The 26,845-nt window shown below is 50.3% G+C and overlaps 2 protein-coding genes across 4 annotated transcripts; both read left to right on the forward strand.

The window, feature by feature from the left end:
- The first annotated feature begins 267 nt into the window (after positions 1-267).
- PPP1R18 (protein phosphatase 1 regulatory subunit 18) lies at positions 268-9,513 on the forward strand. 2 transcript variants are annotated; one of them, XM_027052818.2, is made up of 4 exons: positions 268-365; positions 1,370-3,061; positions 7,730-7,940; positions 8,587-9,513. In XM_027052818.2, the coding sequence occupies exons 2-4, from the start codon at positions 1,436-1,438 to the stop codon at positions 8,604-8,606; spliced, it is 1,857 nt and encodes a 618-aa protein (XP_026908619.2). In that variant the 5' UTR covers positions 268-365; positions 1,370-1,435; the 3' UTR covers positions 8,607-9,513. The 2 variants fall into 2 exon arrangements, with proteins under 2 accessions (XP_026908619.2, XP_014918244.3); XM_015062758.3 differs by lacking the exon at positions 268-365 and having other exon boundaries at positions 704-3,061.
- A 1,748-nt stretch (positions 9,514-11,261) lies between these two features.
- DHX16 (DEAH-box helicase 16) lies at positions 11,262-26,801 on the forward strand. 2 transcript variants are annotated; one of them, XM_015062718.3, is made up of 20 exons: positions 11,264-11,740; positions 13,162-13,409; positions 13,496-13,658; positions 13,967-14,023; positions 17,352-17,606; positions 17,793-17,996; positions 18,077-18,268; positions 18,915-19,025; positions 19,197-19,312; positions 20,967-21,177; positions 21,374-21,472; positions 21,577-21,729; positions 23,133-23,273; positions 23,906-24,068; positions 24,167-24,285; positions 24,399-24,466; positions 25,175-25,337; positions 25,445-25,606; positions 25,895-26,068; positions 26,583-26,801. In XM_015062718.3, exons 1-20 carry the CDS (start codon positions 11,534-11,536, stop codon positions 26,709-26,711), a joined length of 3,135 nt encoding a protein of 1,044 aa, XP_014918204.2. In that variant the 5' UTR covers positions 11,264-11,533; the 3' UTR covers positions 26,712-26,801. The 2 variants fall into 2 exon arrangements, with proteins under 2 accessions (XP_053079345.1, XP_014918204.2); XM_053223370.1 differs by lacking the exons at positions 19,197-19,312; positions 20,967-21,177 and having other exon boundaries at positions 11,262-11,740.
- Positions 26,802-26,845: the final 44 nt, after the last annotated feature.

Consider the following 26,845-nt stretch of genomic DNA (forward strand, 5'->3'; position numbering starts at 1 on the left):
GTTGAGGGTCCTGAAGACAGAGAGCGAAGGGCCAGGGGTTGCGGCGGGAAAGGGGTGAGTCGGCAAGTCTAGTCCCACGCGGGGGTCTCTGGAGCGAGGCCCCGCCCCCTCGGGCCCCGCCCCGCGCCCCCTTCCTTTTCCCCATTGTCCTCAGACAAAGCGGTCGCCGCCCCCCGCCCGGCCCCCAGGTCTCTGTCTCCGTCCCTCCTCCTCTACTCCGTCTTCCCTCCTCCTCCTTTCCTTCCCTCCTCCCCTCCCTCCTGTCTCCGGATCTCCCTCAATCCCACTCTCCTCCTCTTCCTCTCCCTCCTCCCTCCGGACGCCAGGCTCCTCCGCACCCCCTCCCCTGGGAACCCTGCTGGCTAGTGAGTTGACTGAGGGGCTTCAGACTTGGGGAAGGGGTGTCTCCTCCCTCTGTCCCCGCTCCTGCCCCCAGCCAGGACCTTGGGCTGTCTCCTCTTTGTGCCGAGATTGTCTGTGCGGTCCGAGCTGGGTGGGGATGGCCGGCTATGTCAGGGTTCCGTGAGATCGGAGACCCGGGCATAGGATTCGAAGGTCCGGAGAGCAGAGTCGTGGAGCCGGTGCTCCGCACCCAGGGTCCCGGGCCCGGCCGGTGGGAGAGGCAGGCGGTGGTGGCGGGACGGGTGGGGGTGGACGCCAGGGTTCCGAAAGTCCTCAAGGGAGGGTATTTCCCCCCCGACCTGCCTGGGGGCGGAGTGCAGGGCGGAGGGGTGGCGGCTGGGGGCCGGAGAGGCGTGGCCCGAGCGGATCTGGGAGGGGAGCCAGGACCTCCCCGGCCCACGCTGAAACGCGCGCCCCGCTCCTCCCGCGGAGCTCTATTTCCCCTCTGCCCCCGGAGTCTCCTTGCTCCCCTGGACCTCTCCACTCTCCGCCCCTCCTCACCTCCCCGCCCCCCCTCCTCAGGTCCCACCACCCCTTCTCGGGCGGGATTCCCTGACCTCCCTTCCCACTCTAACCGCCTCTGGAGTAGCTGTGGGGAAACCTCGCCTGACCCCTACTCCCCCGCAACCCCCCCTCCCCCGCCTCTCTTTTCTCTCTCCTCCCTCATGCCGGCTTCTTTTTCCGCCTTTCTCTCCTCTCACATCCTTGGGACTGTGATACCATTAACCGTACATTACCAAATCTGACTCCTGCCTCTTTGCCCTGAATCTCCACTCTTCCTCTCACTGCCACGACCCCACCCCCACTTGGTCCACAGCTTTTTCTTCACTTTCTTAGTTTCCCCCTTTCTCTGCTTTCCGTCTTCTCCCTCTTTCCCTCTGTCTTCACCCTCAGCTCCTTTGCCCATCTCTGTGTCCCACCTCTCCCCCTCTACTTCCTCTCCGCCCACCCCCAGTCTCACCCCCAGGGCCTCTGGAGCCTCTCCTTCCTGTTCTCTGGCCCCAGCGCTCCGCACCCTTACCTCAACGCGGTCATGGCCACCATCCCAGACTGGAAGCTACAGCTGCTAGCCCGGCGACGGCAGGAGGAGGCAGCCCTTCGTGGCCGGGAGAAGGCAGAGCGGGAGCGTCTGTCCCAGATGCCAGCCTGGAAGCGGGGGCTCCTGGAGCGCCGCCGGGCCAAGCTTGGTCTGTCTCCTGGGGAGCCTAGCCCTACACCTGGGACTACAGAGGCTGGACCTCCAGACCCAGACGAGTCGGCTGTCCTCCTAGAGGCCATTGGGCCAGTGCACCAGAACCGATTCATTCGGCAGGAGCGCCAGCAGCAGCAGCAGCAGCAGCAGCAGCAGCAGCAGCGTAATGAAGAACTACTTGCAGAAAGAAGGCCCGGGACTTTGGAGGCCAGGGAGCAGAGACCCAGCCCTGGGGAGATGCGGGATCAGAGCCCCAAGGGAAGAGAGTCGAGAGAAGATCGGCTCAGTCCCAGAGAGGCCAGAGAGAAGAGGATAGGGGGAGCCCGAGAGTCGAGCCCCAGGCCTTCAGAGGCTTGGGACTGGAGGCAGAGCCCAGGAGAGGCTGGAGACAAGAGCTCCAGACTGTCGGAAGCGCGGAAATGGAGGCTGAGCCCGGGAGAAACTCCAGAGTGGAGTCTGAGACTGGCAGAGCCTGGAGAACAAAGCCCGAGGAGAAAAGAGGTGGTGGAAAGTAGACTGAGCCCAGCGGAGTCTGACAACCAGAAGATGGGCCTGACAGAGGCCCATAAATGGAGGCCCGACTCTGGAGAGTCTCAGGAACAGAGTTTGGTACAACTGGAGATATCAGAGTGGAGGCTGAGCTTAGAAAAAAGAAAAGACTGCTCAGAGGAATGTGGGAGAAAAGAAGAGAGGCCAATTCCAACGCTGGCCTCAGAAGAGATTACAGAGCTGTCAGAGACCCTGAGTAGGGAGGCTCCAGACAGCAGCTCTGGAGAAGTGGAGGCAGCAGAACAAAGGCGTAGCCCTGTGCAGGATGGTGAGAGGGGACTGAGGCTGACAGAAGGATGGAAATGGACCCTGAATTCTGGGAAGGTTCGAGAATGGACACCCAGGGACACAGAGACTCAAATTCAGAAACCAGTCCCCCCAGAGTCTGCTGAGAAGTATCTGGGGCCCTTTGGTACAGAGGCTGGAGAAGGCGAGGCTGAGAAGGAGAAGGCGGGGGCTCTGGGCAGGCCTTTGAGAACCCTGCAGAACTGCAGCTCTGTGCCCTCCCCCTTCCCACCAGAGGACGCTGGGACTGGAGGCTCTAGAGGGCAGGAAGAGGAAGCAGTGCAACCCCGGCCCCCACCAGCAGCCCCTCTGTCTCCCCCACCCCCAGCCCCACCTGCCCCCCAGTCCCCTGGGGATCCCCTCATGAACCGACTGTTCTATGGGGTGAAGGCAGGGCCAGGGGTGGGGGCCCCTCGCCGCAGTGGACACACCTTCACAGTCAACCCCCGGCGGTCCCTGCCCCCTGCAGCCCCCACCACTCCTCCCGCCACCCCAGCCACAGCTGATGTTGCAGTCCCCGGAGCTGGGAAGAAGCGGTACCCAACTGCTGAGGAGATCTTGGTTCTGGGGGGCTACCTCCGTCTCAGCCGCAGCTGCCTTGTCAAGGGGTCCCCTGAAAGGCATCACAAACAGGTAGGGAGCAGCTAAGCCAGCTTTCTTTAGAAGCCTGCTCATCGGTTCTTTCTGTACTTTCTTTTTTATATCCCTATGTTCTGGTCTTTCTCTATTCTTTCGTGCTAATTCCTGCCACAACCCTTCCTCCTCTGCACACACACCCTTTCTTCTTGTTGCCCTCCTTTTCCATTCATTTCCAAGCCCAAGAATCCTGCCCTAAATCAAGTGCTGTCTCTGGGTGTGTCTCTCTCAGGGTGTGCCCAGGCTGCTCACTCTTCATTCCCTCAGGCTCTGAGTCCCTCCCTGGCCCCCATTTCTTTCCGTCCTTTCCTCTGAGTCTGGGACACAACCTTCCTTTCCTCTGAGTCTGGTGGAGACCTGAGCTGAGGCTACAGCCTAGAATCTATGAGAGCAGGGTCCTCAGATTGAAAGCACACACAGCCTCCCAGGGGAGGGCATGTGGGGCCAGGAAGCCTGAAGAGGCACAGGGGGGTGCCTTTGGGGTTCTAGGGGAAAATGGCAGGGAGAAGTGAGTGGAGGAAGTTCTCAGTCCCAAGGCAGAGGGGGCAGAGCCAGTGAGGAGACTACTGGGATGAGGGTGGGGGAATGGAATAAGGCTGGCCAAAGAGAAGACTTTTGAACCCCAAGTCTGCTCCATGGGAGAGGCACACACAGAAGCCATTTGAAGTGGGTGACCTCAGGGTTGCACACCCCCAGCTGGGCCACTGCTTTAAACAGTGCTCCCTTCTCTCTTGGGACAAGAAAAGCCTTCTCTTCTTCCAAAATACCCCCACCCCTCACTCCCCTTCTTCCTTCCTCCCTGGGCTTCCCCTCCCTCCCCAGAACTGGCTCAGCAGTTGGTTTTCCCCTCTCTTCCTGTTGCCCTGGCCTCTCCCTCCCTTTGGGGTAGCAAAAAAGAGAAGTGAATTTGGAGACACTGAGCTGAGAGCAGGGAATACAATGGGAGTTGGGGACAGGGATGGGGGCTGAGGCCAGCAGAGGGTTAGAGGTTAAACTGGAAAAAGGACAAAGTGCAGGAAGTGGGAGCAGCCAGGCTTCTTGCTGTGGCTTCAGCCCAACCCCTTCCTTACACACCAATCAGTTTCCAGCTTGAAAATCTCTAAGGAAAGAGAGGTCCCTGCACCTAACACATCTCCCCAGAGACTGGGAAGCCCTTCATAGTCTCCAGTTGTCATCTCATCTGACGTCCTCAGATTTGTCTTGTGTGTGTGCGCGCGCACGCGCGTGCTTTGTCAGTGGGAAACCACAGGGACCAAAGACCTAGATTAAGCTTGCGGGACACTTGATCCCCCAGTTCATCCTCATGTGCAGCTCAAGCTCCCCTCCCTGAGCCATGGTACCTGAGTCTATCCTGAGCACTCTGACTGCTACCCGCCCCTTCCCCTTTGGGCTGGACAGATGTTAGGAGGTAGGCCAGGAACTGCCAGAGTGAGGTGTTCAGACAAGTCACTTCCTATAGAGGTTGGCCTGTGCCTTTGGGGAGGAAGAGCAGAGGGAGGCATGAAATTCAGGGCCCAAAGCTGGGGACCATGTGAGTGCAGGACAGGACCTGTGATGGTGACCATACCTAGGTTAGGGAGCAGGGAAGCCGGAAGCAGATCACCCAAACAGGAAGCCTGGGGTGGGGGCCGGAAGGCTGGTGGGGCTGAGTGGGGAACCGCTGGGCCCTAGGCCTGCCAGAACTGCTCAGGATGTGGTGAGAGAATGAGGAAGCCATGGCTGCTCTAGGGGTGGGGGTGGAGAGAAGCAGCACAGAGTTTTCTAGACCCAGACACCTCCCCCTCCACCCTGTCTCAGGCCTTCTTCCCTCTCTCTGCACCCTGCTCAGCAGGGACTGACATGCTTGTTCCAGCTCTGACCCAATCCACTTGCTCTGGGACCAGAGGACTGCCCCCCCACCCCCTTCCCGAAATAACTCTTGTTTGGAAGCTAAGGCCATCAAATGCATCCTTGCCATGGGAGAGAAATCCCAGCCCTGTCTTGTGGCTGGTGCCCTTCCCCAGAGGCCCTTCTAGCTGAGAGATGGGCCCCTCCCCTCTTTGGCCCCCTTGTGACTTTATATAGCTGATGGGAGAGGAGCAAGTGAGTCACACCCCTCTGTACTCCCCCCCCCCCCCCAAACTCCCATGGAGGCTGTGCATTCCTGAGAAGCCCAGTCAGAAGTTGGCTGGGAGGGGTGGGGGTGTGAGCAGAGAAGCAGGATTGGAGAAGAGAGACAAACATGATTGAGAACAAATAAAATGAATCATTTTTCAGAGTGGATAACAAACCATGGAGCTTGTTATCCCAAAAGGGAATGTGAAAAGAAAACAAATGGGTTCCCAGAAGTTTGGGTAAATCTGTCAGTAACAGAACCAGAACTGGTCCTTCTGAAGAATTGGGATATAAGGGATCTGGTTGCTGTCATGCATTTCTACCAGCAGTTCCACAGATAGACTGTGTACCTTCCACTCTGGTCCCCAGTGTTGGTTGTCTGTGGGGACCACACCTGAGGTCTGAACCAACTCTTCCTTACTCACCATAGCAACTTTCATGCTCCTATGGACAGTGGACACAGAATAACAAGTAAATTCTCTGGTAGATTAGGAGGTGGTAAATGATTATGGAAAAAAATTACAACAGGGTAAGTGGAACGTAGACAGCGAGAAAGTTGGGGGAGTGAATATGAACTTTAAATAGGGTGACTGGGAGAGAGGGAGCTATGGGGGTATTTGGGGGAACAGTGTTCCAGGCAGAAGGAATAGCCAGTGCAAAGGCCTTAAGATTGGAGTGCCCCTGTTGGCCTTAGAGGAACTGTGACCAGGGTGGCTGCAGTGGGAGCAGATAGTTGCCTGAGAAGTGGGGGGTAGGGAGAAGTGGTACAGTGGGAGTACCCTGTGGGCCTTAGTCAGGCTCTGGCTTTTCCTCCCAGTGAAATGGGGAGTCAATGCTGGGTTTGGAGCCAAGGAGTCTCTGAGTTCCAGCTTCCCATGGAACCCATGTTGCACATTCTGTACAGCCCTTAGCATCCACTTGTCCAGCCACCCTCCCAGTTTCTCTTTTCTCACACCCCAGTCCATGTGGAGACTCAAGGATGCAGGGCCCAAGCCCCAAGTTTCCCAAACAGGTCTTCTGGGAAGACCTGAATAGATAGTCTGGACCTTTCCAAGTAGTTCACACAGAATCCTCCTGTGTGTCTCCTTAATCGCTTTGGCTCCCAGAGTTAATCCCACTCTGCCCCTGCCCCTGAGCTTCTTAAAAGGGCAAAGGGGAAGAGTAGAAAGGGAGTGAGAACATCTGGGGCTCGCCTGCTCTTGGAACATTGTGTTTGTGGAGGATTTCTGCCCCCTCCAGGTCCCCTCTGGCTTTTTGCCTGTGTCTCTGCATGTTTCTCCTGTTGCGCTTTCCACCCCAACCTGTGTTTGCATGGACTTTCCTCTCTGCCCCTGACGCCTCACCTAGCTTCTCTTGCAGGGACTCAAGGGCCCATCTCCTCTCTGTGTTAGGGGAGAGTCTTGTTTCCTCTGGGCTTTTCAGTAGAGTCTCTTCTTCCCTCCCAGGCCCCAGCCCCACTTTGTTGTGAGTTCACTCCAGCTGTAGGAGAGGAGTGAGGGGGGGAGCAGGAGGGCACAGGTGTCCAGGGTTTCTCAGGAACAGCCAAGGGTCTGAAGATGTGGAAACCAAAGTGCTCTTCCTTGCTTTTGCCTGGGGCTCCCTCTAGCCACCTATTTCCTGCCAGCTCAAACTTCCTACCTCTGGGAAGCCTTCTTGATTGCCCTCAGGGTACCCAAAGATTCGGTTCTGATCACAGGTGTTATCTCCACGTATTTTCTTTTTACCCTTCTGCCACCCACAGTCTAAAGAGTAGGAAGCTGGGTCCTGTATTACTCACTTCTGCACCTGTGTGAAAGTTCAGGCAAAAGTCTGATGTTTTGGAAATGATATGACAGAAGAAGGGAAGTCTGGGATTGGAGAGCCTATATCAAAAGGAAAACTGGGTGGGATGCCTGGGTGGCTCAGTCGGTTAAGTGTTGGACTCTTGGTTTTGGCTCAGGTCATGGTCTCACAGTTGGTGAGTTCAAGCCCCCTCACGGCTAGCTCCATGCTGACAGCAAGGAGCCTGCTTGGGGTTCTCTCTTTTTTTTTTTTTTTTTTTTTTAACGTTTATTTATTTTTGAGACAGAGAGAGAGCGTGAATAGGGGAGGGGCAGAGAGAGAGACACACAGAATCTGAAACAGGCTCCAGGCTCTGAGCTGTCAGCACAGAGCCCGACGCAGGGCTCAATCTCATGGACCCCGAGATCATGACCTGAGCTGAAGTCGGACGCTTAACTGACTGAGCCACCCAGGCACCCCATGGGGTTCTCTTTAACTCTCCTCACGTTTTCTCTCTCTCAAAATAAACAAGTATTAAATTAATAAATGCATAATAAGTAATATTTATAAATAATTTATTATATATATTATATTATATATGTGCTATATATATTATAATAATTAATACATAAAATAATAAAAATTTAGGGGAAAAAAAAGGAAAACTGGATCCCTGGGCCCCAGAGTGGATAGGGAGGGTAAAGTCAGTAGGGTGCCCAAATCCAGCTCCCCTCCCCACCTGGCACGTGCTTCCCTAGGAGCTTTCCCTGGCTGAACTCCATGCCTCCTGCGTTTCTCTCCTACTCTCAGCTCAAGATCTCCTTCAGCGAGACAGCACTGGAGACCACGTATCAATACCCCTCTGAAAGTTCAGTGCTGGAGGAGCTGGGCCCAGAGCCTGAGGCTCCCAGTACCCCCAGCCCCCCAGCGGCCCAACCCGATGACGAAGAGGATGAGGAAGAGTTGTTGCTGCTACAACGGGAGCTCCAGGGCGGCCTGCGCACCAAGGCCCTGATCGTGGGTGAGCTGAGGCTCTGCTGGTCCGAGGACACCCCCTGGTGTTCCTATTGGGCACTGCAGTCCAGGAGGGAAAGGGAGGAATTAATTAATGTTGGTGCTCCTGGAAGAGACTTGGTAGGACCTCTAACCCCACCCACTCCCTTGACAAATGGGGAAACCAAGGTCTTAGAAAGTGAAGTGCACAAGGGATCTCCAGATTTCAAAACCATAACTCTTTCTGTGGTTAAAAACACAAGGTTTTGGTCAGACAGGACTGTGTTTAAATTCCATCTTGTCTCTTACCTGTGGTGTAATCTCCAGGAAATCACCTGCTCTCTGGCCTTATTTTTAGCAATTATGACATAGAGCTAAAAATAACCACCTCCTGGGGTTTACTGAGAGGGTTCAGTAATTTTTATGAAGCATCTTGGAACTATGGCTGGACATTAAATTACTTAAACTCATCTGGGGTTATTGTGTGATTAAACAGGTTGTAAGAATGCCTGGCACAGAATGCAAGCTTAGTGAATGATGGCTGCTGTTACTGTAGTAGCAAGCACTCAGCATGAAAGATATAAAGACTTATCTTCAGTGTGGAGAGTAAGGGGGGAAGGCGGGTGGCAGAGGCCCTCACTCATTCTCTATCATTATTGCCTCCTCTCCCACAGATGAGTCCTGCCGGAGGTGACCCTCTTCCAACATAGGGTCTATACCTTCCCCTTTCCCAGAACTGAAGATCCTGGAGCCCAGAAGATTGAGAACAGAGAAACCCTGAACATGAGCTTGGAAGGGAAGGCAACCGACATCTTCCAACTTGCTTTCCTCATCCTGTTTATAGGGGCAGAGCTAGTTACCCAGTTTCTACATTCACCAAAGGTCTCTGATGTGAGTGCATCAGACATGCTGGTGCACCCTGGGTGATTCAAGAGTGAGCATCAAGTCCTGGGGAGGAGCACAGAGCTCATGGGGGTGAGGGGTTGGGGGAGGGAGATGAAGCACCTCTTACATCTCCATGGACAGAGTACACTCTCCAGCCTTCCTTTACTCCCCACCACCCCTTGAGGGCTCTTACAATTTAAACACTCATCCTGGGCAGCCTGCCCCCATTCTATTTACAGGCCCCTCTCCTTCCTGTTCCTTAGGTCACTGCCCCTTTGTTTACAGCTCCTGCCACCTCCCTTGACCACCAGCCTGGTTTACAAACCCCACTAGCTCCCAGTCCTACCTGCCAAAGTCCCAGGTTTACAACCACACCTACATGTTGAGTCTATATGGAATCCTCTCCCCTGTCCCTGGCAGCTGCCTCATTGGGGGTGTGGCTTCTTCCACTTTTGCTCAGTCTGTACCTCTGTTTACCCCAAGAGGAAAGTCTGGGAATCCTTACCTTGTACCCTAACCTTGTACCCCCATTTAGTTATTTAATTCTGTTCCTCCTAGTGGTTCACAATTGAATTGCAAGGGTGTGGAGTGACAAACAATGCACCTCAACTCTTCTCTCCCATTTCTCCTTCCTTATCAACTGCCTGTTTGGTTTTTTTTGTTTGTTTGTTTGTTTGTTTTTGAAGTTTTCCATAATAAAATGGAGATCTCTCCAACTCTCCTGCTGCTTTTCCTTCTTTAGAAAAAAAGTATGTGTGTGGGAGGTTCTGTGTTTCTCATACCAAGCCTCTCCCATCTTCCTATTGGCCTTGAAGAGGTAGTGGCTATGGCTGCAGGAGGGAAAAATGATGGAAGTGAAACAGGAACTCAATACTGACATGAAGAAAGGGCTCTGTAAGAGCCCTGTATCTGTTTCTCGAAGGACTAGCAGGAAAAGGACTGGTCTGAGGAAGGGCAGGAAGAATCCACTAAACTGGAAGTGCCACAAGGGCAAACGATGTCAGTTGGGTTTAATGAAGTAGCCCAGGCCTCACAAAACTATTACTAGATTGAATGACTGAACAAATATAGGAATAGATGAAAATAGCTAAAATATTGGCATTGAAGAATTTCAGTATTTAGAAGCCTGCTAGAAGCAGCCAGCTAGTGTATAACACTGGCTAGTCCAGGGGCATTTACTTCAAGACTTGGGACCATATATAACAAGACTAAAATTGCTGCAAAATATAGTGTATGTACAGAAGTGCAGTTTTCTGAAAAAGAGTCCGCTAGACAATGGGTTTTATACCTGAAGGTTTAAGAGCCATTGATAATTCATGGGTTTGTTGCCCAAGTACACTGAATGTTGGCATTTCAAAGAATTTCTATCTTCTGTAAATGTGGAAGATCTATACATGTAGTTTGCTTATCAAGTCTTTTTTTTTTTTCTTTCTAGTTTGCTAAGGTAGTAAAGACTTGTTTGAGTAGTTACAGTCCTACTATTACAGGAGTTTTCTCAGCCTAGTCAGAGGAGACTCCCTTTTACTAAATACAAAATAAGACAAAGTGATCTTAAACACGTACCAACAGTCTTCAATTTACTAGCAAAGGAACAAGCAAGGTGTTAGAACAATGAGCCAATTTAGAGAGGGTGTGAGTATAGAGGGAAACAATGCTTACATTAGTAGCTAATTAAGTAAAGATCCTAATCTGTTGTAACCCAGGAAAGCAGGGCAGGAAGCTCTGATATGCCTGTGGTGCCCAAAGTCCATCTCAGAAACAGAAAACAATGCATCTAAGAAGTCAATGCTAAGGAGCTACCTGTGGCTGTTGGATTATTTCATTTCCCAACAGTAGTGTCTGATAAGTCCAGTTAGTCATAAAAGTATGAAACAGGGTCAAACCGACGTCAGATAAGCAGAGAGCAAGATAACAAGTTCTGCTTATTTTTTGATTAAGTGCCACCAGAGAATTCAAGCGGTTAGCGAAAATGTAGAACACAGTTTACACATTCCTTAGTTTGGAGACTTTTAAAAATAACTTTAAGACAGCACAAAGAAAAGAGGGAACCTTTGTTTTTTCCCCAAATCCTGTTTCTTCCAGCTTGGAGGTCCTTGCTTATTCCTAACCTGTATTCATTCCTGCTGCAGGTACAGTGCTAACAAAGGTAACTCCTAAACAGCATGGGCTAATCTTTCATCAGCATGGACCTGACCTTCCATTTGAAAGAGAATCTCCCCCCACAACACACAAACCTTGCATTATTTTTTGACATATTTTTAACCATAGGACTTACATGTTTTATTATGTATCTTGTCTTCGACCCTCCCTTCGGTAAGGGATTTTTTCTGATTAGTTCTTTGCCATATCCCCAGCAACTAAAATTGTGCTTAGCACACAGCATTTGTTGAATGAATAAGTGAGAGAGGCATCCACAGACCGACCATCAGGGGACGACTGAGGAACTTAGTAGTGGCGGAAATAGAACATTTTATCCCGAGCCTCAGGGGCGGTACCGCGAGGTTTGAACTCGCTCGGCCACCATAGTGCTTAGACCGGAAATGATCGGACGCTTCCGGCCTCGGTGGGAGGAAGGTTTGGGGCTGTCGGAAACCAAACCTCAAGGTCCTAAGGCAGGTCCTTTGCGGAGCTGAGACTCCAGCCTAGGACTCCAGGTCTCCGGGCCTCCGACGGGACGGCCGCCAGCGTGGCTGCTCGAGAGAATTCAGGGCCAGGAACGGGGCAGCGTGGGTCACCATGGCGACGCCAGCTGGGCTGGAGCGCTGGGTGCAGGACGAGCTGCACTCGGTGTTGGGGTTGAGCGAACGGCATGTAGCCCAATTTCTGATCGGTACCGCGCAGCGCTGTGCCTCGGCCGAGGAGTTCGTGCAGCGCCTCCGAGACACGGATACTCTGGACCTCAGCGGGCCGGCCCGGGACTTCGCCCTGAGACTCTGGAACAAGGTGTGGGAAGGGGTGGGGCAGGGGAGGGGCCCCAGTTTATTTGTCCTGGTGAGACTGGGCTAACTGTTTTTCGGGGAATTAAATAAGCTCAGTTTACAAGCACCTAGCCTTGTCCGTTGTCGCCTGGGTACTGTGCTAGGTGCTGGATGTCCAGCTGTGGGGAGAAGTTCAAGGAGGGTTAAGTGCTACAGAGCAGTGTTTCTTGAACTTTAATATGCAGAGACTCATTCAGGACCCTTGTTAAAGTGCAGATTCCGATTTATTAGTTATGGGATGGGATCTTAATTTTTGCATTTCTAACTAGTTTCCGGGTAAATCCGATAGTCCACAGACTACACTTTGAATAGCGAGGCCAGAGAAGAGAGGTGCTGGGGCACTTGGGTGGCTCAGTGGGTAAAGCGTCCGACTTCAGCTCGGGTCAGGATCTCCCGCTCTTGAGTTGGATGGAGCCCTGCCACCAGCTCTGTGCTGACAACTCAGAGCCTGAATCCTGCTTCGGATTCTGTCTCCCTCTGTCTCTGCCCCTCCCCCGCTCACTCTCTGTCTCTCTCTTTCTCTCTCAGAAATAAATAAACATTAAAAAATTAAAAAAAAAAAAGAGAGAGAGAGAAGTTCTGTGGAAGGGCAGAAAAAGGTAGCAGTACTGATCAAGGCATGTGGGCCCAAAAATTCCTTGAAATTTGTCAGAGAAGGGGAAAGTAGTAAAGGTGTAAGGTGAGCTTCTAGAGGACAGAACTGTGTATTTCTTGTCTTTGTATTTCTCTCACCTGACAGCACCTTACAAAACAGGTATATGGAAGAGTGAAAGTGTTTGGCATGTTCCTAGAATGGCAAATAGCCTGCTTTAGTTGTCTGGTGAGAGATATGGTGCCTGGTGAGAGATAAGTTTAGAATGTAAGTAATATGAGGGTAGATGATTTATGTTAATCTGTTTAGCATCTCTGGAATCTGATACAGTGCCAGACATATGACAAGCCTTTGCAAATCAATCCTCGTAGCATGTCGGCCGCCAGCATGGCTGCTTCAGAGAATTCAGGGCCAGGAACGGGGCACCGTGGGTCATCATAGTGACACCAGCTGGGCTGGAGCACTGGGTGCAGTGGTATCAGAATGACTTAATCATGAGGAACAACAGAGGCTGAGCAACTGAGAATTGGTTTTGAGAATGCAAAATAAACTCCATGAAGGCAGGGATTTTTGTCTTTTGTTTAATCCTGTGTTCGTACCTAGCGAGTACCTGGTGCATTGGACAGGTTTCAATAAATGTTAACTACTGGATGAACATGGTGTGAAGCCATTGGGAAGAGGGACAATGAAGGCTGGTTTAAGATCAGGTCATTCCTTAAATTTGGAATGGGGCAAACTTGGTGGGCAGAGATCAGGAGTTGCTCACATCCCATTATCTTCCCTCCTACTGAAAGGTACCACGGAAGGCAGTGGTAGAAAAGCCAGCTCGAGTGGCAGAGCGAGAGGCCCGAGCCCTGCTAGAGAAGAACCTATCCTATAAGTTGCTGGAAGACAGTGAGGAGAGCAGTGAGGAGACCGTAGGTAGAGCTGGGAGCAATGTCCAGAAGAAGCGTAAAAAACGGAAACACCTCAGGAAGAAACGTCAGGATGAAGAGGAAGAAGAGGAGCAAGAGGTTTCTGAGAAGGAGAAGAGAAAGACAGGGTAAGACAGAAGCAGGATGGGGCAGGGGATGATGGGATGATAAACCTTCTAGGAGGCCTTATGTGATCCTTCGGGCTGGGCTGCAGAGGAAGTAAACAGCTGACTGAGAAGCCAGAGTCGGAGGATGAGTGGGAGAGGACTGAGCGAGAGCGCCTTCAGGACCTGGAGGAACGTGATGCCTTTGCTGAGAGGGTTCGGCAGCGGGACAAGGATCGGACTCGAAATGTCCTGGAGCGGTCAGACAAGAAGGTACATAGGAGCAGCATGTTTTGTAAATCCCCAGGAATATTCCTGGTTGGGTGTGATTGCAGAGATAGTAATCTTTGGGAAGACCAGCGATGGCCTCTGGTGGTATTCATCTGTATGGTAAGAGGACCCCTCTGGGTGCTTTGGCTAAGGCGACCCTCTGCTGAACCTGTAGCCCTAGAGATTCCCACTGAGAAGGGACATTTCTTCATGCTATGGTATATCAAAACCTTGTGATTCTAAAGGGGGAGTGACTGTGGCTTTGGGAGATTTTGTCCTCACAGCGCTTTACTCTTGGTTTCTTTTCCTAGGCTTATGAAGAGGCTCAGAAGCGCCTCAAGATGGCTGAGGAAGACCGGAAAGCCATGGTGAGTCCCAGTGCCCAAGAAGCCAACATCAGAAAGCAAAAGGAAAGACTTTCTGATGAAATGGTTTGGGGTAGGGGAAAAAGGACACGAAATACAGCGGGGATGCTGATGGGGTGTCAGGTCCCTGTTGACAGGAGCCTACCAAGGACAAACTTAAGTTGTAGAGGGAAGGAAGCTACACACAAACCCTCCTGACTCCTTAGAATTAAATCACGCTGTGTTCGTAAAGGAAGTGTGAGCTTTCCCTTTTCCTGAGACTTAATGAGATGTAATCAAAAGGCAGCTGGAACATCAAGGGGGGTGGCTGGAGGGCAGGGGCAGGGCAGCTATCCCACTGCCCAGGGATCTGCCTAGGGATATGCTGACCATTCAGCTTGGACACACCTAGTTCCAAATACCTTCCTACCATCTAGTCTCTCTATCCCGGACATGGCCTTGTGATCTTCCTCTAGTTTCCTGAGTTGGTCTTCTTACTGAATGGGGACACAACCCTTGTAATTCATGAACTGAACTTGTTATGGTATAAGTTTAGTTAGGGTAGGTGGTTTTCCAAAGATTTGGTCTTCCCAAGTAAGGTTATACTTTGGTTTCTCAAAAGAATTTTGAGACTCTTGATGTCCTAAGAATAACCTATTAGAACTCAGGTCTCTCCTGACCAAGCTGTCTCATGACCCACCCCACAAAACAATTGTGGTCAGAGAGTACTAAGACATTTGTCTGTACAGGTGTAATGTTTTTATTTGCCAGAATTTAATTTTCCTTTTCTTTTTGAATCATGAAAACTTCCAAACAAATAAGAATGTTGAAAGCATTAGTATAATTAACATTCATATAGACTGGATTCAGAAATGGTTAATTTTTTTCTTAAGTTTTTTTTTTTTTAATGTTTATTTTAGAGAGCGAACACATGTATGAGCGGGAGAGAGGCAGAGAGAGAGGGGGGATAGAGGATCTGAAGGGGGCTCTGTTCTCAGAGCAGAGAACCCCATGCAGGGTTCGAACTCACAAACCGTGAGATCATGATCTGAACTGAAGTAGGATGCTTAACCAACTGAGCCACCCAGGCACCCTAGAAATGGTTAATAGTGTAGTATTTGCAATGTCTGTGTGAGTGTAGGCTTTTTTTTCTTTTTGAACCATTTAAAAGAGTTTAGACATGGCATTTTATCCTATTAACATGTACCTTCTAAAAATAAAGATATTGTCCTCTAAAGCCACAGTGCCATTGTCACACCCCAGAAGATGAACAGTACTTCTCATGTGTCAACTAGGAACCTGTCCATAGTAAAACTTCCCCAGTTACCCCAAAATGTGTTTAGTAACTGCTTTTCCAAGCAGGAACCCAGTTAAATTTCCTACATTACATTTGGTGTTTCAGACTGTTATATATTTTTTTGTTTCATTCTCTCTCTCTCTCTCTCTCTCTCTCATCTTGTACTATGTCCTACATTCTGGATTTATCTGACGCTTATCTTGTGGTATTGAGTTCTTCTATGCCCCATGCTTCCTTTAAAGTGGAAATTGTATCTAAATCTTGCCTCAACTCAGATTAAAAAGTTGTGACAGGAACACCTCTTGGGTGGCGATGTGCACTTCACATTATACCACATCAGGGGGGACATCCTATCCGATGTCTACCTGTTAGTGCAGATATCCTTTCTGCCAACAGCCTTTCATCTAATGGTTTTAGTAGCCATTAGATGCAGATCCTTTCCTGAATCTGCTGTTTCACTGGGGATTGCAGAAAGGTGATTTTTGGAGTTTGACATCCCTCCTACATTTTTTGGCTAACCTTGTTACGTAAAGAAGAGCTTTTCCTTAACAAGTAGGAATGAGCTATCATTCCTTTTTAAAAGGCAGGGAAAATGTTTAATTACTAATTTTCAGAGTAAGGAGTTTGGTGTAACAGCCACCTCACTGGGGGCAAAAGCTTTTTCCCATTCTTTGTGTGTATGTGTGTCACATTGGACTCACGAATTTCTATTTTGCAGTAGTTTACAGTTTCATATCATTATTCTTTTTTTTTTTTATTTTGAGAGACAGTGCATGTGCATGAGTTGGGGAAGGGCAGAAAGAGAGGGAGAGAGAGAGAATCCCAAGCAGGCTTCACTTTGTCAATGCAGAGCCCAATGTAGGGTTCCATTCCACGACGGTGAGATTATGACCTGAGCTGAAATCAAGAGTCAGATGCTTAACTGACTGAGCCACCCAGGTGCCCTATCATGATTCTTTTTGATGTTTATATTGCCCTGGGTTGTTTTGGTTTGTTTGTTTGTATGTGTGTTTGTTTGTTTGTTTGTTTTAGTAATCTCTGCACCCAGTGTGGGGTTTGAACTCAGGATCCTGAGATCAAGAGTTCCATGCTCTTCTGACTAAGCCAGCCAGGTGCCCCTCAAATTGCCCTGGTTTTTTGTCCATATTTTAAAAGGATATCTTCTGCTTTACCCATCAGGTTGGAAGGGTATTTGATTGTGTACTCACATTAGATCATGAGCATAAACTTTTAAGTCTTCACAGAACGAACAAGAAAAGCCAAGCAATTAAATCGAATTGGAGTCCCCAACGAAAGGGCTTAATGAGGTTTTGCCACCACAGTAGAGGAGGTTGTTGTGATCCGGAGAAGACAATGTTACCACAGTGGGAGGGCTCAGGATGAGAGCTGAGAAAGGTCTTATGGATGTGGCCAGTCTTTTATTGGTATCCATAATATGTCCTAAAAAGCTCATATCAAAGGAACCTGTAGAAGTCAAATGACACATTGTAGGAGGCGGGGAGAGGTTAGTTTCAGAGAGCTAGGCCTTTCTGATTACATCTTGCCTTACAGAACACTTTCTGATGTTATACTTCCATTTTTTTGTATATAGTGTATTTTTCCCCTTTTCCCAAACCATAGTCATTTGATTTAAGACCAGGGAGCATCTAACAGGCTGAAGATTACCTACTGTTTTTGGCACAGCCAGTGGTTTTCATTTGAGACCTGTGCTTCTAAATGCTGGTATTAGCCCTTTTGTTTTCCTCCTTTCCACTAAGTTGAATAAAATAATAAGAATATAATCTAAAATATTCAAATAATTGCCCTGATGTATTTGTATCGACAAAGATGGTGAGACTGTCCAGAAGTCCTTCCAGTTGGATCATGCTGCTAGAAGATAGTGTGTGGGGTCAGTGTGTGGCTTTCAGAGAGGCCCAGCTTGGAGTATACCATTAGGTTGGACATTGCAGAGGGACATTGCCAGCCTGTTGGGGAACTTGTCACTTTTACAGATAGATAAGGAAAGGGGTTGCTATTCTAATAAGATAAGGATTTGGTTGCCCTGTCCTGACCCAGGTCCCTGAGCTGCGGAAGAAATCCCGCCGAGAGTACTTGGCTAAGAGGGAACGAGAGAAACTTGAGGATCTGGAGGCTGAGCTGGCTGATGAGGAGTTCCTTTTTGGGGATGTGGAGCTGAGCCGACATGAGCGGCGGGAGCTCAAATACAAGCGGCGAGTGCGGGACTTGGCCCGAGAGTACCGGGCTGCTGGGGAGCAGGAGAAGCTGGAGGCCACCAATCGTTACCATATGCCTGAGGAGACCCGAGGACAGGTGAGATTAAGCAGAATCAGCTTCAGCCCTGCTCCCCAAGCTGAGGGGAGGGAGGTCTTGAAGGCATTGACCAGGGCTGTGGCTGGCCCCTTCTTTGTCTTGCCTTTCCTGGTGGGCAGGGGTAGTGACTGGGGAGGAGGGGCCTGGAAAGAAGGCATCACCTGTCTTCACATGTCCTCTCCATAGCCAGCACGAGCTATGGATCTAGTGGAGGAGGAATCAGGTGCCCCTGGGGAGGAGCAGCGGCGCTGGGAGGAAGCCCGGCTGGGGGCAGCGTCCCTGAAATTTGGGGCCCGAGATGCTGCCTCCCAGAAGCCCAAGTATCAGCTGGTGCTGGAGGAAGAGGAGACCATCGAGTTTGTCCGGGCCACTCAGCTCCAGGGTGACGAGGTGAGCGGGAGAACTCTGGGACATCGTAAGGAGGTTGGGAAGCTGGCTCTGAAGCTCATGTCCTTCTTTCTCCTTCTCAGGAGCCATCAGGCCCACCACCTCCAACCCAGGCTCAGCAGAAAGAGTCCATCCAGGCTGTCCGCCGCAGCCTCCCAGTGTTCCCATTCCGTGAGGAGCTCCTGGCTGCTATTGCTAATCATCAGGTCCTCATCATTGAGGGTGAGACAGGCTCCGGGAAGACCACCCAGATCCCGCAGTATCTCTTTGAGGAGGTACAGTCATCCACACCCTCCAGGTTGCTGGGCACTGGCCCTTGACAAGCACAGTCCTGTCAGACCTTCTTTTACATGGTGTTTTGAGTAGCTGCTTACCTTTTCGTCTTCAGTCACTTAGTCTTTTCCTCTAAATTGTGAGTTTCTTAAGAATAAGGACAAACCCTTTATGTTTCTATTCTCACTTCCTGCCACAATGTTTGTGTCTAGTTCCACACATGCATGTTGGAAGAACATGTAAGCGGATAGATGGTGGGCTGTGGACCTTCCCATGCCAGCCAGCTCAGCTGTTGCTCCTCTGCAGGGGCCAAAGAACGAAGAGTCAAAGGACTCATTTTCCTTTTTCACCTTCTTTTGTTTTCCATTGCATCTGGGTCTGCCCCAGTTATCTGTCCTGTTCCACCTCAAATCTAGCAGGGCCCGAACATGATTACCCAGATGCTGGGACTCTCAGGGCTGGGTGACAATGCCCTCAGGGGCCCTAGGTGTGCTGTCCTATCCGTTTGCCCTTGTGGTCTCGTTTTCAGTTTTTGTCTTTTCCCTCCATTCCCCCTGCCCTGTCATGAATTTACATCTCTTTCTCTGAATTGTCCTGGGTTCCAGGAGCATATTTAACAAAGGGAAAACCTCTTCTCTTATCATTCAGGGTTACACAAAGAAGGGAATGAAGATTGCCTGCACCCAGCCCCGGAGAGTGGCAGCCATGAGTGTGGCTGCCCGAGTGGCCCGGGAGATGGGTGTGAAGCTTGGGAATGAGGTGAGATATGTGGGGACCGAAGGGTGAGGGGAGCCTCTAGGGTCTGGGACGTAGCCCACACTGCACAGGGCTTCACACCACAGGTCCAGGCCCTGGCACCTCATCCCCTAGCCCTGCACTCCCTTCAGGGAGCACCAGCCCAATTTTGATTGCTAATGGCCCCCTTAACAGGTTGGCTATAGCATCCGCTTTGAGGACTGCACGTCGGAGCGAACTGTCCTCCGCTACATGACAGATGGGATGCTCCTCCGGGAGTTCCTCTCTGAACCTGACCTTGCAAGTTACAGGTACACAAGGGGTCCCCACCTCCCACAAGAGAGCCACCATCTTCTCCTCTACCCCATCTGCTGCCTTCCTCCCCCTTCAGTACCTTCCTGTATCTCCTTTAATCTCTGGCCTTTCTTCTCTTTATTCTTACCCAGCTAGTTTGGCCTTTGTCTTCTGACTAGCCCACCACTTCTTAGATCTTTATGGTGTGGATGGTACTAGGACTGAACTGCAGGCGCCATGGAGATGGGGTAGAAGAGACTGCAGAGAAGTCCTCTCCCTTCCCTGCCCACCCACCGCCCCCCACCCTGTTGCTTCCAGAGTGTAGAAAACACCAGGATGGTAAAGTAGTGCTGTAGAGACTTGAAAAGCCATGTGAAGACCCTTTGAAGAAACTTAGAATGTTCAGCTTAGAGAGAAGAAACTCAGGGGACACATCCTGGTTCCCTCTAAACATGGGAAGGGGTGTTACCTAGAAAAAAAGGTCAGACTTGTTTCACATGACTACAGAGAGTACATGGAGCAACCATGGGAGAGGTTATAGTGAGACGGATTTCAGCGCAATACCAAGAAGCCAGAGTGGTGATCAGAGGGGCTGTCAGTATGCCTGGACCCTCACTCTTGGGCCTTTGGCCAAAGTCTTGGAGTGCCTTGGCCTGTGAATAGTGAGTTCTCAGTGTTGGTGTTGGCCAAGCAGGGCTTTGCATGAACATGTGTTTAGGAAGAGAAGGGATCTGTGCATGGGCTAGTGGTGGGGTCAGGCCAGCTGAGCAATATGTGCCTTTTTAACTTTTAGGAGGCTATAGATTTCTGGTCCTAGGATATCATATATGGAGCAATAGAACAAATATAATTTGAGCCTTCACATCCCTTGCAAAAATCTCAGAACCCATAGAAGGCTAGCCAGTGTAAGAGTGTTTGGGGCATGGGGTTTTCCCATCAAATCAGCCTGCTTTGTGAAACAGTTGGGGACTACACCAGCATAGTCAGGGTTAGGCACAAAGGGTTGAGCCAGGGGGTGAGCTCCTGCAGGCTTGACTGTCACCTGGAAATCCAAAGACTGGAGCAAGGATAAAGAAGCATGGCACACATGTAACTAAGGAGGAAACCAAGAAGCCTGCAAGGTCCTTTAAGTTTGGGGTAGAAAGACTTAACCGCTCCCTCTCTCCACAGAGAGGCAGCAGGACCAACAGGGACACACCACAGCAGTCCGTTGGGAGCCTGGGAACTTCTGGGCTGTTCAGATCGTGGTGGCTCAGATCTGTCTGTTCATCCCCAGCCAGCCTGGGGAGCCCAGCCTTATTTGAAGAGGCCCTGCTCTCACTTTTTTTCTGCTTTAAAACAGATATTCTTACTTCTGTTGACTCTGACAGACCTTTGACTCTGATCCAGAGAGGATTGTCTGACTTGTCCTGGCCTTGGCTTCCAGCCTCCACATCTTGGTTATTGTTGTCTGCCAGGCTGGAATAGGCTGCAGACCCTGGGGTCTTGACCTTCTTTAACTTTTTGTTGATCTTCCTTAACTGGGGTGATTGGCTTCTCCTTGGAACTCCCTCCTCCCACATTCACCTTTGGGCTCTTTACTTCCATTTGTGCCCTTATCCAGGGCACTCTAGTGTCCTCTCCTACAATGCCCAGCTTTCCTTGCTCACTGCTCCCCTGTTCTTTCCCCAGCGTGGTGATGGTAGATGAGGCTCATGAACGGACCCTACATACAGACATTCTCTTTGGGTTGATCAAGGATGTTGCTCGCTTCCGGCCTGAGCTGAAGGTCTTGGTGGCTTCAGCCACACTGGACACTGCCCGTTTTTCCACCTTCTTTGATGACGCCCCTGTCTTCCGAATCCCTGGACGCAGGTTTCCAGTTGACATCTTCTATACCAAGGTGCTCCCCTCAGGGAGGATGGACTTAAGTGTGAGGCACCAAAGCTTGAGCCTTTGGAGAAGGTTGTTCTAAAGATGGAAGGGGAAATGGAGAGTCCAAAGGGGAACTGGGATAAAGTGGTTACTGAGCTGGGAGAAGAGGAAGAGGTTTCCTGAACAGATGGCCTTCCTGTGACCCTTCTCCTCCTCATCCCCAGGCTCCAGAGGCTGACTACCTGGAAGCTTGTGTGGTGTCTGTGCTGCAGATCCATGTGACCCAGCCTCCCGGGGATATCCTGGTGTTCCTGACAGGACAGGTGTGAGGTGTAGGGGAGGGATGATGATGTGTGTATCCCAGGGGAAGACAGAGCTGGCATGTCAGCTGTATGTCACTAGACTGTTCTCCCCATCCCAAATCTAGGAGGAGATTGAGGCCGCCTGTGAGATGCTCCAGGATCGCTGCCGCCGCCTGGGCTCCAAAATCCGGGAGCTCTTGGTGTTACCCATTTATGCCAACCTGCCTTCTGACATGCAAGCTCGAATCTTCCAGCCCACACCCCCTGGGGCACGAAAGGTTAGTTGGAGAAACCCACACAACTAGTAATGGAAAAGAGAGTATGTGCCTGCCCTGTGCAGGATATGTCCTGGGCAGTGTTACAGCTACAGGGTTCAGTAATAGTCCCTCACTTCCAGAGCTGGAGAGAGAGAATAATTCAGCATGAAGTGAGACATAGCCAAATACATGATCTGTTAAGTAGCACTGTAGGGGTCCAGAGGAGGAGGGAGGTCCTTGGTGTGCCAGCAGGTTAGATTTGATCTGGACCTTTAAGAAAAATGGTGGGGAATATCAGAGCAAGGCCTAAGGTGAGTTTGAGATCAGAGCGTTATCTAGAAGGCTGAGTGGAAAGTTCACAAGGTGAAAACTTTGGACTGATATTAGGGAGGGCCTTTCACAGCAGTTGAAAGCATTTGGACTTTAGACGATTGGGTGGCATTCAAAAGGTTTTGAGTAAAGATGTAACTTTCATTCAACAAATATTTAACAAGCTCTCCTACATGCCAGTTACTGTTCTAGGGAACGAAGATACAGTGATGAACTAAGTCCCTAGCCTCCCAGAGTTTATAGTCTAACAGAGGTTAGGAGACAGTGGACACGTAAATACACAATGCTGATTTATGACAAATGCTAATGCTGTGGAGAAATACAGTGCAGCTTGGGAAGATGGAGACTGACTCTAGGGGGTGGGAGTGAGGAATGGCAGGAAAGTATTTTCCTTGGGGTGTAGGGAAGGCCTCTCCCTCTCCAGTAAGGTGAAAGGGAAGCTGAGGCCTGAACCTGGTGAAGGAGGGAGCCAGGCTGATAATCTGGGAGATGAGTGTGTCCAGCAGAGGTAAGAGCTTATGCAAAGGACCTGAGTGAGGAGTATGCTCGGACCAGCCTGGGAGCCTGGCTGGGAGCCCTTACTCAGAGGTAAGGTCAGAATGGTAGCCAGGGCTGGAGGACTGAGCGCCTTAAGGGACTTGTATATAATTCTCAAGTAGGCAGGAAGCCATTGAAGGATGGGGTTAGAGACGTGACAAGTTAACATTTTTAAAGAACCATCTGGATGCCACATAAACAGGGCTTGGAGTAAAGCCAGGAAGACACATGAGGAGGCTCTTGCAGGAAGTAGTGGGGGAGGGTGAATGTGAAAGTGGTGTTGGACAAGATGGAGGCAGGGACCTGGACCCACCCTCTCCCATTTCTGAAAAAAGTTCTAACTCCTCCCTATTCCCTTTCCACATCATGTCCCTGTTTATCCCTACTTCTCCCTTGCCCCTGCCTGGCCTTGGACCCCTCTCCTGCCTTTGGATATAAATCCCCTCAGCTCTTGCCCCTTGTCTGCACCTACTTGTCTACTTGAATCTTCCAGGATTACTTTTTCTAGGTAACTTGGTGGGTGGGGTCCCTGGGTGATTCTACATCCTTTCACTCAGGTGGTTGTGGCAACAAACATCGCTGAGACGTCACTCACCATTGAGGGCATCATTTATGTGCTGGATCCAGGGTTCTGTAAGCAGAAGAGCTACAACCCTCGCACAGGCATGGAATCCCTCACTGTCACACCCTGCAGCAAGGTCAGCCTGATTGGGCTCTAGCAGGGTCTCCATGGGGAAGGTTCAACTCAGAAACCTGTGGGAGCTTCTCAGAGGACAGGAAATAAGCAACCTACATCCTCTCAGATTTCTTTTTCTTTTTTTTTTTTTTTTTTTTTTTTACCATTTATTCACTTCTGAGAGTGAGAGAGACAGAGCATGAGCGGGGGAGGGGCAGAGGGAGAGGGAGACACAGAATCAGAAGCAGGCTCCAGGCTCCGAGCTGTCAGCACAGGGCCCAGCGCAGGGCTAGAACTCATGGACTGCGAGATCATGACCTGAGCCGAAGTTGGATGCTCAACCGACTGAGCCACCTAGGTGCCCCCTTTTTTTTAAATGTTCATTTATTTTTGAGAGAGACTGAGTGCGAGTGGCAAGGAGGGGCAGAGAGAAAGGGAGATACGGAATCCAAAGCAGGCTCCATGCTGTTAGCACAGAACCCAACGTGGGGCTCAGACTCACTAACCATGAGATTGTGACCTGATCGGAAGTCGGATGCTTAACCGACCAAGTCACCCAGGTGCTCCCATCCTTTCAGATATCTTGCATAAATATTGCCCTTTGTCTTTTCCCTCATCAGATTGTCAGCTGTCCTGCTTCTCCTTTCTTTCCAGGCCTCAGCCAATCAACGAGCTGGTCGGGCGGGTCGGGTGGCTGCAGGGAAGTGCTTCCGCCTGTATACCGCCTGGGCCTATCAGCATGAGCTGGAGGAAACCACTGTGCCAGAGATCCAGAGGACCAGCCTGGGCAATGTTGTGTTGCTGCTCAAGAGCTTAGGTTATTGGGGTCCCCCAGTTTTCCTGAGAGGAGGGAGGTGGGGTTAGAGTCACTGGTCCTTGCAGAGAAACTGTCTGTTCCCTCACATTTTTCTTTAGGGATCCATGACCTAATGCACTTTGATTTCCTGGACCCTCCACCATATGAGACCCTGCTGCTGGCCTTGGAGCAGTTGTATGCTCTGGGAGCCCTCAACCACCTTGGGGAGCTCACCACGGTGAGGTGGGAGGGCAGCATGGGCTGGGCAGGGTGAAGGGATTGGGGGTAACCTCTTGAATGGTGGAGAGACACCTGAAGGAGGACTGGCCTCAACTCTCTTTCCTTCCTTAGTCTGGTCGAAAGATGGCAGAGCTACCGGTGGATCCCATGCTATCTAAAATGATCTTGGCCTCTGAAAAGTAAGCAACCCTCACCCTGCCCAAACCCCCAGCACACAAACCAGCTGTGCCTCTTTCTGTCTCTTGGGGCCATCTTTGTTATCTTGCTTTTTTTCTCTACTGTATTATTCTTTAACAAGTAAGTTAGAAAGCTCTTACTGCCCCTTTTGAGGCTCACAAGGGGCAGTAAGACACTGTCTTGCCCTTCCTTGATCGTGATATGAAATGGATAAGATTGACTAACAGAAAATTTGGGGGCATGAATGGATGTGGAAGTCCCTTCACACCTGTGCAGAGTGCTATTTGTGGACTGGTTTGGGGACTTACTCGCTCCTAAGGTTTCAGACTGTAACATTCAGATGTAGTTGTGGAGGGATCACCTTTAAATGCCATTCCCCTGCCATGGTTGAGGTCAGAGGTGATTACATGAAGTGCTGTCTTTCCCTGATGCACACAATACACACCTTCCTCCTATAGAACCCTCAGAAGTCCCAAGTGCTTTCCTGTCCCCACCTCCAAGGATAGCCCTCCTCTGTTGTTTCATGTCCTCGACACCCATATTGCCATTGCTGCAACCAAAATCTGTCTGCTCTGGTTTGTGGCCATTATCCTAACCAACAGTTTCCATGTGAGGACATAGCTACACACAGTGATCACTTTTCCCCTCACCGTGTGTCTGTTCCTGTGTGTCTTCCTTTGAATCCTCATGTTTTCCCCTTCCTGCCCCAGGTATAGCTGTTCAGAAGAGATCCTGACAGTGGCTGCCATGCTCTCTGTCAACAATTCCATCTTCTACAGACCCAAGGACAAGGTCGTCCATGCCGACAATGCCCGTGTCAACTTTTTCCTCCCTGGTGGGGACCACCTGGTTCTGCTAAACGTTTATACACAGGTCACACTGGGCATGGATGATGGGAATGAGGGAGACATGAGGGGAGACTCTGGTTCTGCTACTTACCCCCCCCCACTTCTACCCCCTTTTTTTAACCGTCTTCACAGTGGGCTGAGAGTGGTTACTCTTCCCAGTGGTGCTATGAAAACTTTGTACAGTTCAGATCAATGCGCCGAGCCAGGGATGTGCGGGAACAGCTGGAGGGGCTCTTGGAACGAGTGGAAGTTGGTCTCAGCTCCTGCCAAGGGGACTATATTCGTGTACGCAAGGTCAGCATTTTAGTCTGCTGTTCCGCACACCCCCTCAATCTATGGAGCAAGCTTCTCCAGCGGCCTGCAGTCATCCCTCCAGCCTGAGGATATGTCCTCTTCCCCTGTGGAAAGTGTGCTCTTCTGTGCTTTCTCCCCCCACGCCAATGAAGGTTCCTTCTCAGTGGGTTCTTCATGCATCCTTTACCTTTCTAGTTCTCCAGAAGCCTGAACTAAAAAGGTAGTGAGTGCTTAGGGTGCTTGGATATCTGGCTTTCTGGTTGACTTTCTTTCCTGTCTGCCCCTAAGGCCATCACAGCTGGTTACTTTTACCACACGGCGCGACTGACTCGTAGTGGCTATCGCACAGTCAAACAACAGCAGACAGTGTTCATTCACCCCAACTCCTCTCTCTTTGAGGAACAGCCACGCTGGCTGCTCTACCATGAACTTGTCTTGACCACCAAGGAATTCATGAGACAGGTGAGGGGACCTTCCCCTGCCCAGGAAGGTGAAGATGTGTGGGGCGGTGGGATCCTAGCAAGCTCAAAATCCAGATTCAAGTTGCTGAGACCAGCAGAAAAAGGAAAACATATTGATTTAAGGTAGGATAAAATAGAAAGACATTGTTTCTAACAGCCGTGTCAGCATCTACTAAGATCTGCATACTCATTCAATGAATTAGTGAATGAGAATGCCTGTTGTCTCAGTATTTTCAGATGCTGGGGTGAGAATGGTGAACAAAGCCGATGTGGTCTCTGTCATGAGTGTAGTTTATATAGCTTTATGATCAGATTTTTTAGGGATAGTTTGCTTGGGATCCTGAATGACATGTAGAGGTGTGTCTGCCTTTGGGGTATATAGTATTAGAACCTGGCACCTTTCCCCTAGCCCTGTAGTTAAAGGTGGAAAAAAAGAAACTTTTTGGTCAAACACGTACATTATGAATCTAGGTTGGAAAAAGGGGAACCCTGCTAATTTTTTTGATCTCTTCTAGGTATTAGAGATTGAAAGCAGTTGGCTTCTGGAGGTAGCTCCCCACTATTATAAGGCCAAGGAGCTAGAAGATCCCCATTCTAAGAAAATGCCAAAAAAAATAGGCAAGACACGAGAAGAGCTAGGGTAAAGAGAAGGGAACACAAACAACCCAACGCCAGCTCCTTTTCTTTCTGTAGTATTATTTAATATCTATTAATAAAAGTATTTTTGGAATAAAGCTTGTAGGAACTTTTGAGATGCAGAGAAAATGACGTGGAAATT

Source organism: Acinonyx jubatus, chromosome B2, assembly GCF_027475565.1.
Source record: "Acinonyx jubatus isolate Ajub_Pintada_27869175 chromosome B2, VMU_Ajub_asm_v1.0, whole genome shotgun sequence".
NCBI classification, from domain to species: Eukaryota; Metazoa; Chordata; class Mammalia; order Carnivora; family Felidae; genus Acinonyx; species Acinonyx jubatus.

Excerpts from the sequence above, each read along its gene's own strand:
- PPP1R18 (XM_027052818.2), top strand. The coding sequence starts at position 1,436 with ATGGCCACCATCCCAGACTGGAAGCTACAGCTGCTAGCCCGGCGACGG. Across the intron at positions 3,062-7,729 it reads CTGAAAGGCATCACAAACAG|CTCAAGATCTCCTTCAGCGA; the intron begins GTAGGGAGCAGC and ends TCCTACTCTCAG. Across the intron at positions 7,941-8,586 it reads CACCAAGGCCCTGATCGTGG|ATGAGTCCTGCCGGAGGTGA; the intron begins GTGAGCTGAGGC and ends CCTCTCCCACAG.
- DHX16 (XM_015062718.3), top strand. The coding sequence starts at position 11,534 with ATGGCGACGCCAGCTGGGCTGGAGCGCTGGGTGCAGGACGAGCTGCAC. Across the intron at positions 21,178-21,373 it reads TTGACATCTTCTATACCAAG|GCTCCAGAGGCTGACTACCT; the intron begins GTGCTCCCCTCA and ends CCTCATCCCCAG. Across the intron at positions 25,338-25,444 it reads TGCTAAACGTTTATACACAG|TGGGCTGAGAGTGGTTACTC; the intron begins GTCACACTGGGC and ends CCGTCTTCACAG.